Raw genomic sequence first — 16172 nt, 5'->3', positions numbered from 1 at the left:
TAATGATGGTTTGTTCTGTAGACAGTCGAGAAAAATATATAGCTTAAAGGGGCTAATAATTTTGTCCCTAAAATGGTGATTAAAAAATTAAAAACTGCTTTTATTCTAGCCAAAATAATACAAAATGGACTTTCTCCAGAGGAAAAATTATCAGACATACTGTGAAAATTTCCTTGCTCTGTTAAACATTGTTTGGAAAATATTTTAGAAAGAAGAAAACAATTCAAAGGGGGCTAATAATTCTGACTTCAACTGTATATTACTAAGAAGGGCTGGGTGATATGGGCAAAAAAAATCATATTTCTGTATTTTTAGGAGGAGAGACGTTATACGATTTATATCTTTTATTTTCCCATAAATTGTTACTTGAGAGTTAAAGCCTTTATTAAAACTTTAAACATTTTTTGAGCAAAATATAATTCAAACAGGGTTTTTCCTCCCTATTTACAAATAAACAGCTGCATAAAAAAACGACAGCTGCACAAAATCTTTGATAAATAAAACTATAAGTTGCACAACATTTATATTAAAAAACAAATCTTTGATAAATAAATACAGTACAGGTTCTTTTTCCTGCTTAACACTATAGACAGCACTACTGTGCTGTTGTGCAAATAACAAAGTAAACAGAAGCATAGAAAACAGCTACATTGTCAGATCAAAAAAGGAACACACTTAAATACAGTAGTAACACAACAAAAAGTATTGTAGGATAGAAAAGAAGCACATTGAATGTAAATATAAAAACACGCAGTATTTTATGTCACAATTACAGTGTTTTTATAAGTAATCCTGTGTACTGAGTTGTGTGATTTATAAACGACAATTAAATCAGCTGTGTTCGTTTTTTTTAGTTACACATTTGCATGTATGTATTGTGACATAAGTCTTTCACTGCATGTAAAAAATCCTACACTTTGTCTTTTGTTTTGTTTTGACTAAACTTGTTTTACTAAATATTAAATAAAAAGATATGTGTGTGTGGATGTTTCCCAGAGATGGGTTGTGGCTGGAAGGGCATCCGCTGCGTAAAAACTTGCTGGATAAGTTGGAGGTTCATTCCGCTGTGGCGACCCCGGATTAATAAAGGGACTAAGCCGACAAGAAAATGAATGAATGAATGAAGGAATGAATAACTAAGAAGATGAAAACAAATAGACTATAGATATAATAAGTAATGAAATTGTTTCAGGGTACTGTGATGAAATGCTGGTTAAAGAAATACTGAATGGCTTCTATGTTTGTTCTTGCTGCCAATTGTGGAAGAAATGATCATTCAAAGCTTTCTGATAAACCGCCGTGGCGGCTGCAGGCGCTGTGTGATGTTTGTACACACAAGGGGTAATCAAATTTTTCTGTGGAGTCAGATTTCGCTACAACACTGGCACTGCAAGTTTCTCCATGTTGGGTCGTTCTTGAACGATTTATTCATTTTGCACAAATCTTTTGTATGACTCATGGAGTGAATCATTAATTTGTGCAAGTTGAGCTTGCGTGCAACCTTGGAGTGGTCTGCGCACGTGTGTCCTCAAACCATATTGATATGAAAGATGGATAATACCGCGTCGCGTTGGGGAATCATATCGATATATTCCCAGAACTCGATATAGTTCTATTACTAAGCCATACTTGCATGCTATTTCAGACCGAATATTCAGAGTATAACAGGGCAAACAATGTAGGGAGTGCGTCACAGGTTGTCAATTTTCAAAAATGAACCCATGTGAATATAAAACCAACTTTCTTCTGAGTAAAGCAGGCTAGGCAGAATAGCGCTATTTACTTACAAGGTCGCTTATGAAACTGAAAATAGTCACATCAATCGTTTACCGGACTATTTTAGTGGCTAAACAACACTTCTGTGCATAACATAACAACACAATCTACATCATTACCTGTCTAAAAAAATACTTAAGCCATGCTATCATCCTTCCTCCATCATGCATTTGATTTTACTGCTGCGTCTCGTGTGCCAATTGGAATATAGGGATGGTAAGAAGGCCATGATGGACCGAGGCCAGTGGGCAGATTTGGCCAGGATGCCGGGGTTAAACCCCTACTCTTTTTCAAAGGACATCCTGGGATTTTTAACGACCACAGAGTCAGGACCTCGGTTTAATGTCTCATCCGAAAGACGGCGCTCACTGAGCCGTATAGTGTCCCCGTCACTATACTAGGGCATTAGGACCCTCACAGACCGCAAGTTGGGTGCCCCCTGCTGGCCTCACTAATATCACTTCCAGCAGCAACCTAGCTTTCCCATGTGGTCTCCCATCCAGGTACTGACCGGGCGCAGCCCTGCTTAGCTTCAGTGGGCGACCATATGAGAGTTGCAGAGAGCTAGCTGCCGGCAATAATATTACTATAATTAATTTAAAAGTGACTCAGCGACGCAGTGGTGCAGTAGGTAGTGCTGTCCCCTCACAGCAAGAAGGTTGCTGTATGGATGTTTCCCAGAGATGGGTTGCGGCTGGAAGGGCAAATGCTGCGTGAAGCATGTGCTGGATAAGTTGGCGGTTAATTCTGCTGTTGCGACCCCGGATTAATAAAGGGACTAAGCCGACATAAAAATAAGAAAGAATTTAAAAACTGAATAAATATAAATTTACACACGTTTACTAAATAAACAATCAATGATTGGCTAAAAATCTACGGAAATCTGCGCACGCAGATTCCGTGTGTGCCTTCTCATGACTGGCATTTCACATCACATGTGATGAAGTAATTATAGGTAAACATGTTGATGTCATATTGCACATGATGTTGTGGCAAAAAGAGGATGTTGTTTTACTCGTCCTAACGAGTGCCAGTGCTAATGATGGGACTTCACACATTTGGATTGGAGGCATGTTTTGAGAGTCATTAAGATGGTGTGGCTGTAACAAGTCTCATGGGAACTTTTGTTCACCAAAAGTGTCTATTTGAGAGTTTAGGCCTTATGCATGTGTGTTTGTTTGACTATAGAGAGAAAATCAAGAGAAATATCATTTAATGTAAATCAATTCATGTCATTTATTGTTCACTTTCAGCCTCTGGACATACAGTAATGTTTTTGGGATGTGATGTTTTCTAAGACTTTGGGCCTTTTGCTATTAGAATGACTTTGCCTTATGATTTTTCATTCACTCTAACATAAATCTGTATAAGGGTGCTTTCAAACCTGTGGTACATTTCCTTTGGTCTGGACCAAGATTAAAAATGACAAATTGTCACATTTTTTTTTTTTTTTAGCTGTTTTGGTTCTGTTTCACACCCGATCGACTGCTCTGAAACCAAACCAGTTGAAACAAACCAAAAAGCAGTCACATGACAACGTCCTCATCAGTGATTGGCTTGACAAATTTTCTGAACTTCTTTTTGATTGGTCTGTATTAACTAGGGATGTCCAGATCCAATCATTCACAAACATATTTGTCAAAAAATCTGGTTATTGAAAAGCTGATGAAATAGAAATAATTTGTCACACCTGCTGCAGTGCCCTCTTGTGGACTCTTGAGGGCACTAGGTCTTGTTTTGGTTGTTTTCATTTCCTGTATGCCTGCTCACATGATCACTCCTTGTTTCCAGCTGTTCCTTGTTGTCTAATTGGTTCTGTCTTTTATAAGCCCTGTCATGTTGTGTTTAGTTTGCCAATAGACATTGCAGATTTAAAATGTCAAACATATTTGACATTTATGTTTGACATTTATGTTTGACATTTATGTCCTGCTTTGAGCAGATGTTTAGCTGAAATAAAAATCTGGCTTTCAGATAACTTTTTAAAATTAAACAGCGACAAAACTGAAGCCCTTCTCATCGGCACTAAACGTGTTTTGGATAAAGCTGATAATTTCACCATAGACATTGATACCAGTACAATTTTTCCCTCCGTGCAGGTAAAGAGTTTGGGTGTCATCTTGGATAGCACACTCTCATTTGAAGGTCACATTAATAATATTACACGTACTGCATATTTCCACCTGCGTAATATCACTCGTCTCCGCCCTTCTCTCTCAACTAATAACAGCAATTCTTATCCACGCATTAGTTACTTCACGTCTTGACTACTGTAATGCACTTCTTTCTGGACTTCCTTCCAAACTTCTCCATAAACTCCAACTGGTTCAGAACCATGCAGCTCGTGTCATCTCTAGGACCCCATCTCACGAGCACGTCACACCACTCCTCTATCAGCTTCATCGGCTTCCAGTAAAATATCGAATTGATTTTAAAATATTACTTGTAACTTTCAAGGCACTTCATAATCTCGCTCCTCAATATCTCACTGAACTTCTCCATATCTACACCCCTTCTCGTACCCTTAGGTCAGCTAACAACTTCACTCTGGCACCACCTCGCACTCGATTGAGCACAATGGGAGACAGATCTTTTAGTTCTATGGCTCCTAGGCTATGGAACTCACTTCCAGTAGATCTTAGGAGCAGTGATAGTCTTCACAATTTTAATTCACGTCTAAAGACCCATCTTTTTAAGCAGGCTATTACTTAACAATTATTTTATCATGTTTTTATTATGTTCTTTTATATTCGCTATTGCGTTTTAACTTGTTTGGTCAATGATTATTTTTAGTAATGTTTAAGTTGTTTAGCATGTCTGCTGATGCTTACTGTAAGGCGACCTTGGGTGTCCAGAAAGGCGCCATTTATAAATAAAATAAATTATTATTATTATTATTATATTTTGCCATGGCTAAAAAGGTCATAAAAAAATAGAAGATTTCCCCCTGATATTGGATAACTCTAAATAGGATTAAGTAGTGGCCTCTGAATTGTATTCTTGAAATGTACCATACATGCATACATATTTATTTAATACATTTATTAAAAATATTGTTAGCATTTTTTTAGGCCTGTCATCAAATTATGTGATTTAGGTTGAAGTACAGATTGATTAAAAGTTGTTTGTCCTGTCTCCCTATCTCCCTAATGATAACCGTTCACTTCTCTGTAGGGCATTATGAGTAAACATGTTTGCTGTGATAATAATGTGACGGTTCATGGGTGTCGTTTGAGCATAAGTGTTGAGAAGGTGAGCGCTGGTGTTAACACCTTTGATTGGTCAGACACCTAAGAGAGTCACTCTGAGAATGATAACAAGTCTCATGGGTCCAGGACTTTAATGAGGTGTGTGTGACTGACAGTTGTGGATTTGGAGGCCCAGATTTAGACTTTTACCATCTCTGGGTTGATTTTTTTTTTTATGTGAAATAAAGGGATATAATTGCGTATTTAAAAAAAAAAAAAAAAGCCTTTTTTTTTTTTTTTTTTTAAGAAATACTTTGGTCTCAGATATTAACTTACTATGAAACTTACAGTTGAAGTCGGAAATATTAAGACTTAATTTTTTTTCCAAATATTTTTCAAATGATGTTTAACAGAGGAAGGAATTTTTCACAGCCTTTTCTTTTTTTTTCTTATTTGTTTTATCCTTGAAAGTCTTGTTTTTTTTTATTTTTTTTTATTTTTTACTTTTTAGGGTCAATATTATTAGCCCCCTTAAGCAGTATTTTTTCCCGATTGTCTGCAGAACAAACCATCATTATACAATGATTCTAACTGTATGTAATTTGATTATTTCAATCATTTAAGTCAGATTTGGATTATGAATTTATAACTGGAAGTTATTTTAGTCCTGTTACTCAAAACATGATTACTTAGATTTTTTTGGAATCATTTCCAAAGTGTTTTGACATAAAACCTACTAGAGATCTTCACTGGCCAGCATCTAGATCCGAAGCTTTTGGTCCAAAACTTTAATGTGTACCTCAGACATCAGTCTGGCTTTTCCAAGTGGACCCGCTCAGACTCTGTCCTTTTAATAAAGTGTCGTTTTACAATAAACAGTCAACTTTGTTGGCAGAAGATGATGCTTTGGGTCACTTTTGTTGTATAAATGCGATGAAATCATGTGATATTCGGCAGCTCTGTTAAGGGTTGGACGCTGAACGTGCTGTTATACTGTAAATTGGAGAGCAGATGTTGTCTAGAGAGCAGGCATTTGTTTGGCACTGGCAATACAGCATGTGGGCCAATCATGGCTCATGTTTGGCAGAGGTGGCACCGTCTTTAAGGCGGCACATAGGGCTTGGGCCAGATGTCAAATGTAGTATTTGGCCTACAGTAGATGTAAAAAATGTATAGGTGGGCCATGTAATTTTGGTGCAACTTGACTAAGGGTGTCACGATCCTCCAAATCCTCGATTTGATTACATTTTCGATTCTAAAGGCACGATTCGATTTTCGATTATGAATAATTAATTCATTAATGACCAATTAATTATTTGTAGCCTACCGTTTAAACTACCTGACCTGGATGGTATTTGTTTTACCAATAAACAAATCATACAGTAAATGAATAAAGGTAAGATACACGCATAATTACCACCTGTCAATCACTTTTTCTGCGGGACTCATGAATAGACAGTGATCTGTGTCCTTATAATGGCGTCGGTAAAAAAAGGTGTACAACCAACAGGAACCAGCCAACAGTATCTGAGGTGTTCGCTAAAATGACTAAGTACAAGTGAGTGAAAGATTGAAGCAGTCCTCTGACTGCCTGGACCTGCTGTCTGGAGCGCATGGCTGTGTGTGCGTCTGTGTCTGTGTGGTCACGTGATGTGCATTTACAGAGGTAGAGAGGAAGGAGGGCTGCTCAGAAATGCTACACGCCACTGTGGATGTCAAATCGTTGTCGTTCTAAAATGCCATTTAAAAACAAAGACAGTGTAAACAGGGCCTGAGTGTGTACTTTTCGCGAGTGGATTTGCAACGGGGGCGGGCGGAGGATAGCGATGCTGGTGTTGTCTATCGGACGAACCGTACGTAATACGTACATAGCAGAGCTTTTTTGTCGACAACACGAACGTTGTCAACATAACTCACTGGAAATCCAAAATGCTTACACACCGGCGACTTCATTGAAAGAGGAGAGGGTTTAAGTTCTGTCGACGGGTCTCCTGCTTCTGCAGTTTAACAAGCACTCTAACAAGCCTGTTAGTTTCCCGCTTGGCAAGCCAAGCTGACGTGATGTGGCAGCATCGACGATTCTATTTTTTGATTCGATAATCGAAATTGAGCATAAATTTCGATCGATTTTGATTAAAAATCAAAATTGTGACACCCCTAATCTTGACCCACTTTTAAATGCATTTAAATTATTTTTGAGTAAAGAAAAAATTCTACCAGTCAGGTCGCTTTGAGAAAAAGCTCGGCCATAAAGTGCAATGCTTCATAGGTTTATTAAAACCATTGCAGTCGAGACACATCAACATATCTGGCCCAGTTATGGGTTATTAACTTGGCTGAGACTTGGCCCAGATATGGTACATGTTTGGCTCTTGTACGGAAGCCAGACTTAATCCAGTCATGTACAGTAATTTACTGCGGCATGTGGGCCAGGCAAAAGCTGATTGTGTAGGCCAGATCTGGGCCAAAAAAAAGTTTCTATGTGGGCTATGACAAAGATGACCTCAGGTACAGATTGTGCACTTTTATTCTGTGTTAAATGCGCCCAGTGTGAGTTTAAATACCATTGTACGTGACATTTATTGCCATACTAAAAGCATACAGAAGTCCAAAGATTTTATCTGGTCATGATCATACTGTAACTTTTTTTAATTTATAAAATTTATAAATTTATAAAATTTATAAAATTTTGCAGCTTTTTTTGTCAGTTTTATGCATCACATTTTATGAACGGATTTTTTTTTTTCTTTTAATCTCCTGAGTTTTTTTTTTTAACCATTGGCTGAACTTGCATTCAAAATAACCCTCCCACACCTGTTAAAGTATATATGGACAGAACGGAGCAACACTCAGACCATTCATGGAGTTAATCTGGATGGGCGTTTACTATATATACATTTATATTTCATTAAGTGTTGGTTTTTATCAAACTCTAATGAATGAACTCATAGTTTTTATATTTCTGTTTATAACCGTGATCCTTTTTGTGATTTACAAAAAAAAAAACCTATCTCCACATCTGGGGCAAATGTGATGACTTCAAATGAGACGGACGTTTACGCTGAAAATATGTTTCTCTGTTTTCCACACCTGCCAAACTCCTGTCCGAAATCACAACGTTTTGTTGTGGTCAAACTGGCAATGTATGTTTGCCTGTTGCTGATGATCCTCACCACAGTTTTCGGGAACCTGCTGATCATCATCTCCATCTCTCACTTCAAACATCTGCAGTCTCCAACTCATCTGATCGTTCGCTCTCTGGCTGCCAGTGATTGTCTGCTGGGCTCTTTGGTCATGCCGTACAGCATGGTGCGATCTGTTGAAGGCTGCTGGTATCTGGGAGATGTTGTGTGTAAAGTTCATTCTAGTTTGGACATGACTTTCTGTATCTCATCTTTACTGCATCTCGGTTTAGTATCTATTGACAGGTACTGGGCCATTTGTGACCCTCTAAGATACAGAATAAGGGTCACAAACACCACTGTCACTTTATATACTATCTTCATATGGCTGTTTTCATTTCTCTACAGCTTTGTTATTGTGTTTTCAGGTGTAAACAGAATTGGTTTGGAGACTTTTATCATGCAGGTTTACTGTGTGGGAAGTTGTGTTCTGTTTTTTAACAAAGAGTGGGGTCTTATATGTCCAGTCCTCACATTCTTCATTCCTGGGGCCATCATGAGCTCTCTGTATATGAAAATCTTCCATGTTGCAAGAAAACATGCAAGGGTTATGTCAGAAAGAGTGACTGGAGGGTTGAAGAGCCAAAGCTCTGCTCAAAGAGAGAGAAAAGCAGCTAAAACTCTGGCCATTGTCATGGGGGTCTTCTTGCTATGTTGGACACCTATTTTTATCACTTCAATTATAGACTCTTTTCTTAATTTTGTAACCCCTGCCGGTGTTTTTGATGCCTTGATTTGGTTCGGATACTTTAATTCCACTTGCAACCCATTGATCTATGGATTTTTCTACTCTTGCTTTCAAAAGGCCTTCAAAATTCTACTTTCATCTCTTTTTCTTGGCTTTGGTAACTCAAGCACCTTGACATTCGAATAAATGTGTCAGTCTCTTTCTGCTTGTTAAGTCGGGACGTATTGGTGACATGGAAAACTGTTTCTAGGTTCAAGCGGCTACTCATTTGAATTGAGAAAATATTCGTTGATGACCTATGATAGTCCTATCACACATAAAAGTGAATTTTTTTCAAATCACAGTGTACAAATCAGTCTCTGGACTTGCTGCATCACAAATACCAACATTTTAACCATATCTAAAAAAAAAAAAAAAAATTATATATATATATATATATATATATATATATATATATATATATATGTATATATATATATATATATATATATATATGTATATATGTATGTATATATGTATATATATATATATATATATATATATATATATATATATATATATATTTATATATATATATATATATATATATATATATATATATATATATATGTATGTATATGTATGTTTGTATATATGTGTATATATGTATATATGTATATATATGTGTGTGTGTATGTGTGTGTGTATGTATATATATATATATATATATATATATATATATATATATATATATATATATATATATATATATATATATATATATATATATATATATATATATATATATATATATATATATATATATATATATAGCTGTACTGGATACTGTATATATTGCGATCGTGATTTTTGAAAGTATTACATCGCCTTTGTACATGATTATTATTATTACCATTTGCTGAGTCTCCCCATACAGTTTGATATAGCGCTTGGGCCCGGAAGCCGCTTCACATGACGTCACACTTAACAAGCAGAGTCTATCATTTTGCTATCATTAAAATCCCCTTACTACAGGTTTATGCATGATTTTATCTGCTAGTTCATGCAGGCTGAAATAATTTGGACAGCACAAAAATGTATAACAAGATAAACTGCCTTATATACAGCTGAAGTCAAAATTATTAGCCTTTTTTATTTCCTAAACAATGGTTAGCAGATCAAGGTATTTTTCACAGTATTTTCTATAATATTTTATTTTATTCTTGAGTAAGTCTTATTTGTTATATTTTGGCTACAGTAAAAGCAGTTTTAAATTCTTTTAAAACCATTTCAAGGTCATTATTGTTAGCCCCTTTAAGCTATATATCTTTTCGATTGTCTCCAGAACAAACCGTAACTACTGTATATGACCTGCCTAATTACCCTATCTTGCTTAGTTAACCTAGTTAAGCTTTTAAAAGTCACTTTACACTGAGTACTTGAAAAATATCTAGTAAAATATTATTCACTGTCATCATGGCAAAGATAAAAGAAATCAGTTACTGTATTAGAAATTAGTTATTAAAACTATTAAGTTCAGAAATGTGTTGAAAAAATCTTTCCATTAAACAAAACTTGAGGGAAATATATATACAGGGGGGCTAATAATTCAGGAGAGGTAATAATTCTGACTTTAACTATGTACATCTTACTAGAACCTTTTACAATTACTGAATGATGAGCTCAGCTATTGTATATAACTTCTAATCAAATGTAGTTCAAGGTTGGGTATCAGGCTTAGTTAAATTTATCAACAGTGACATTTGATTTCAACTGAAGTGAATTAAGCTGAACTGGACGTCAAGAGTGACAATTATATTAAATTGAACTGAGTCGGTTTTTATTTAACCAGAACTGCATCAGAATACTAGATCTCTAATGCCTGCCTGATATGCTGGAGTGTTTCCATGATCTGAAATACTGTTATGGCTTTAATTCTCATTTCTTTGTCAATGTTTGACAAACTCTACTCTGTAAAAGTGCTATAGAAATAAAGATGACTTGACATGACTTCATTTAGAAATGAACAAAGACACCAAATGATGTGTGAATATTTATAGTCAATGACTTTTTACATTTAAATTATTCATATTGAAGGACATGTGCTCTTGTGTGTGTGTCCTAGGTTTACTTTTGATTTTATTAAAGTTTATAGAAGTGTTTAAAACTTGTCTGAAATATTGAACACATGTCCTAAATGTCCAATTATTGCTAAACACCTGGTTTAGCAATAATTGTGTCCTGAGATGTCTGTGCAGAGAGCATTTATCACTTTTGATCACCAGATGGCACTATGCTCTACTTAAACTTTTCATGAATGTCTTCCATTGAACCCAAATATTCTGAAGAATGTTGGAAAAAAGCAAACATTGACATCCATAGCAGTGACGAAAAATGCTATGGAGGTCAGTGGCTGCTTTTGCCAACATTTTGGTTGTATGTCTTCATTTGTTTTTAGCAGTAGAGCAGGTTTGGAAAAAGTGAAGGGTGAATAAATAATGACAGATTTTCCAATTTTGCGTGAACTACCTTTTTAACTGGAGAATTTATAGAAGGGGTAAAGAAGCATCAATATAATTTGCAAATCTCATTTTTTACAGTGAACAATTGTGTGCATGCTTTCAGATTTTTCTGTATCAATTCTCCTGCATGTTTGCAGTTCTTACACATTACCAGCTGCTGCTGTTGTATCAACGTATGCAGAAGCTATGACAGTCACCTTATTCACAAGTATAAATTTGCCTAATATTAAAATGTCTTGATGTTAATCTTATATGTAAATTAACATTTCCGATTTATCCAATACTGTTGCATATATTCATGCTAAGTTATGTCCCTTGTGATTTAAAGATAGCAGCATCTATATGTAAAATGTTGGTTTAAGGCATAGGTGATTAAACTTTTTCTTATGAAGGGCCAAAAATCAAACTTGATTAAGGATAGTGGGCCGAATGTAAATATAGTTGCCACGGGCAATTAAAAAATGACTAGAAATTGTCACTTTTATATTACCTTTTATATTACCTAATACAATTTTTTTTTACAATGTTTTGTTTTTAAGTTCATTAAACATTCTCATTTATAACAGAATTAAACTAGTTTTTGCCTTGATTTTCTGTCTAGTCCTCTATCTGTCGAGTGAGAGTATTTACATTTTGTAAAATCCGAATATTTTACCTTTAATTGAAGTATTTATTTCAGTTAGCTTTTTTTGTAGCAGCAATAAAACAAAAGAGGTTACATTAAAAAAAAAAAAAAAAAGGTCACGTCAAATTAGAAATGATGATCTCTGTGTTAAAGGCATTCACTCACTCACTGTCCTCTTAGATGGGATGGTCGGCCAAATCAAAGCTTACAGTGGGCCAACTTTGGCTCACGGTCCTACTTTGGGCATCTCTGGTTTAATGTCAACCCACACATTGTCCCCCAATCTCCCCAGTTCATCCCCATATTGACAGTTTCAATTGTGTGTGTGTGTGTGTGTGTTTGTGTGTGTATGGTTGGTAGACCAAAGCATTATTGTTTTGTAATGGTCCAGCCACAGTCCTGACTTAAACCCAATTGAGAATTTGTGAAGGGAGCTAAAGATCAGGGTGATGGCAGAGACCCTCCAGTAGAGCTGGGAGATTTGGCCTAAAATCTAAATCTTAATTAATTAAACATTTTAACTCGGTCACGATTAATGAACAATTATTTTCATTCATTCATTTTCTTGTCAGCTTAGTCCCTTTATTAATCTGTGGTCGCTACAGCGGAATAAACCGCCAACTTATCCAGCAAGTTTTTTTGCAGCAGATGCCCTTTCAGCCGCAACCCACACACACACACACTCATACACTACGGACAATTTAGCCTACCCAATTCACCGGTACTGCATGTCTTTGGACTGTGGGGGAAACCGGAGCACCCGGAGGAAACCCACGCGAACGCAGGGAGAACATGCAAACTCCACACAGAAACGCCAACTGAGCCGAGGATCGAACCAGCGACCCAGCGACCTTCTTGCTATAATATGTAATAAGAGAATATCTCAAAAAATATTCATAAATAATCACATTTACAAGATTTAAACTTGTTGATTACTTAAAGGAGACTAGTGCTTTGATTACTAATGGTGTAGGTATATTTTGCATCCAGTTTAAATGAGTAAAGAGAGAGGATTTTCAACTACATCGATCGCGGATGTTTGGTTAAAATAGGCAAATACAAAACAGTGTAGAAGAATGATAACTGTCCAAACGTGTCACCAAATAGAGGGCCGCTCAAGTGTGGCAAGCACTGAGTCAGACTAAATAGTATAAACTTTGATTAGCCGTCTTGTTTGTAATCTTTAAACCCATAAAATAGGCTACTTTGGCGGAGCGCCTTCCATTCTCATCACCACATTATCTGATGGCCGAATAGCAAATGAATCGTTGAAATGAATCGTTCAAACGAATCATTTAAAGCGGTTCTTCTAAACCAAATGATCCAGTCCAGATCCAGTTAATATTGCGCATGCGTGTCTGAAAACTTTCGGTTTTGTTTTGTTTTTAAATGCATTATATATAACAAACGGTTGTGAATTTAACAAAAAATAGTTTTTTTGAGTCATTTAACTCAAGTCCAAGTCAAGTCTCAAGTCATGACAGCCAAGTCCAAGTCAAGTCGAGTATTTTTTGGATATTTGTCAAGTAAGTCTTAAGTCCTAAATTTTGTGACTTAAGTCTGACTCGAGTCAAGTCGTGTGACTCGAGTCCCCCATCTCTGCTGAATACCAAACTCTAATACTCAATCAAAAACAAAATAACATGCACAACAATATTAACAACACTTATTAGTAACAGTCTATAAAAAAAAGTGCAGTTACAACAGTCAAATAGAATTAAATGAACATAAACGTCCAGAACAGTTTTCGATCACACAAATCCATTATATTTTACCATGTCCTTATAAGACTTTTTTTTCCCACTTTGTAAAAAGAGAGCTTTTCCTTTTCCAAGTATTTTGTGACTACATCAGTATACAGGTTTTCCAACTGACACTGTCCTTTTTGTACTTTGTCGTTTTCCTGAAGGCCCCCATTACCATCGGCTGTTTACTGGCTGTGGACCTAGATGTTGTTGGTCCTGCATCGTGAGGCAATGAACTCGGGTCCATCCTCACAGCAGTTATGGCTCGTTTCTACTGACTGGTACAGTACGGTATGGTTCGGGTCGGTACGGGTCACCTTTATCAGGCTTGCATTTCCACTACCAAGGGTACTCTTTTGGTGGGCGTGGTGTATGACAAAGTTTCAGTCAACGTCATTTTTGCTCGAAAAAATGTCTACAATAAAGCTGCACAGGTCGTTCACATATCATATGAAAAGCACTTCTCACAAAACAGATGCTTTACACACATAAATACTTGTGTATAAATGTTTATTACTAACTTTTCTATAAACAGGAGTTGATTATAACTGCAGATCAATGACGGTGCGAAATAGCCTACTGTAACGTCTATAATTATATTAAATAAATAAATAAATGAACATATATGAACACATACAGACCCCTACAGTCCCCGATATGTTACCAATTACAGAAGAACTACACAAAGCAGACATTTTGTCTTTAATTAGGTTCAAAACAACACAAAGTATAGCCTACAGTCAGTGAAAACCTCTCATCTGTGTCTGTAATCTTCAGCAGCACATGAAGCCTCTGTTAGAGAGTCATTCCATCATTCCCAGTTCATATTAGTCCAAAAGGTGATAATAAAGATTAAAACAAGGCAGTTTGTTCACGTTTGCTTAAGAAATAACATGCTCCTTGGCTTCCCCATTTTTAAGGCGCTCCACTCCCGCATTTGTCCTTTTCTTTCTGAATGTGTCATTCTCGCGTTTATCAGCTTCTCACAGGATCGGGTTTCCAAAGCACGTCAATAATCAAGTGCATGTTATCATCATCAGCTCAAGAAGTTTGTTATTTCAGATAGAGACGTGCGGCGAGCGCAAGAAAGAAAGCGAAACCACTCGGGCTTTAGACTGGCTCGCTAAAAACCACGCGGCACAGGGTGAATCTGCTCTTCTCCACGGCTTTGTGGCTGTTTATCATGACGACGAACGGGTTTGTTTGCAGGATCGACCATGGCTGCATATGTATTTATAATTCCGCTGTAATCTCTCGCTTTGTATTTCAAACTTGGCGGGTCCTTTGTTTACATTCTGGCTTGTTGAGTCTACGAATGACGTATCTCTGTAAACCAATAGCGTTCAGCTGCGCGTGTAGCTCCACCTTTTGGGACCCTTTCTGCAGTTTGGGACCCTTTCGAAAGGGTCCCGAAAAAGTGGTATGGTATGGTTTGGTTCGGTACGCCTTTTGACAGTGGAAAAGGCCATAAAACCAAACCGTACCTTACCACTCAGTGGAAACGGGCCATTAGTGGATGGTAGTTTTGTATATGCAACTTTAGGTTTGAGGTTATTCCATCTCTCGTGGTCACCTTGTTGTTGCACAATTTGCAAATAGCCTCGTCCATATTTACCGCCTCTCCCTTATCGTTTGGTCGAAACCTGAAATAGTGCCAAACTGCAGTGCTGTGTTTTTTCGAGACAAGGTCAATTGGATCGCGCTCACCATCTTAACTCCAGCTCTCTCTTTGTCCTTCACGCTGTCCTGTGATGACGACCACATATACGCATCTTTAGCCATTAAATAAATTATGTTTAATATTTAATCCTTGTCTCCTATATAAGTGCATTGTTTTTATGACAGTATAATGGTATTGAAACTGATACAGTTGCTAGATACCATGGTATACCATATTACCGTCCAAGAACCAGATATACTAAATTTGCCGTAGGGCAGCACGGTGGCACAGTGGGTTGCTATGAGTGGCCTCACAGCAAGAAGGTTGCTGGTCCGAGCCTCGGCTGGGTCAGTTTCCGTTTCTGTGTGGAGTGTGCATGTTCTCCCCGTGTTGGTGTAGGTTTCCTCAGGGTGCTCCGGTTTCCCTCACCATCCAAAGACATGCGCTGCAGGTGAATTGGGTAAGTTAAATGGGCCGTAGTGTATGTTAGTGTGTGGGTGTTTCCTAGTGTTAGGTTGCAGCTGGAAGGGCATCCGCTGCGTAAAACGTGCTGGATGAGTTGACGGTTCATTCCGCTGTGGCGACCCCAGAAAAAAAATTAATGAATCAGATAAATTGTCCATAAGGTATGAAAGAGTGTGTGTGTATATGAGTGTGTATGGGTGTTTTCCAACACTGGGAGTTCACGAATCAGTGTACTCTGTGCTGGGTTGTGGCTTGGAGGGCGTGCACTGCTTAAACATATGACAGAGTGCTTGGCAGTTCATTCTGCTGTAGTGACCTCTGAATAATAAGGAAATAAATTTC

At 37.0% G+C, this 16172-nt stretch overlaps 1 protein-coding gene across 1 annotated transcript; it reads left to right on the top strand.

The window, feature by feature from the left end:
• The first annotated feature begins 7997 nt into the window (after positions 1 to 7997).
• On the top strand, positions 7998 to 9020 carry taar12i (trace amine associated receptor 12i). Its single transcript, NM_001083085.1, is given in 1 exon segment — positions 7998 to 9020. A coding segment is annotated over 1 exon segment (1023 nt).
• Positions 9021 to 16172: the final 7152 nt, after the last annotated feature.

Source organism: Danio rerio, chromosome 20 (assembly GCF_052040795.2).
Source record: "Danio rerio strain M-AB ecotype USA chromosome 20, GRCz13ab, whole genome shotgun sequence".
NCBI classification, from domain to species: domain Eukaryota; kingdom Metazoa; phylum Chordata; class Actinopteri; order Cypriniformes; family Danionidae; genus Danio; species Danio rerio.
This window is presented reverse-complemented; position numbering and strand designations above follow the sequence as displayed.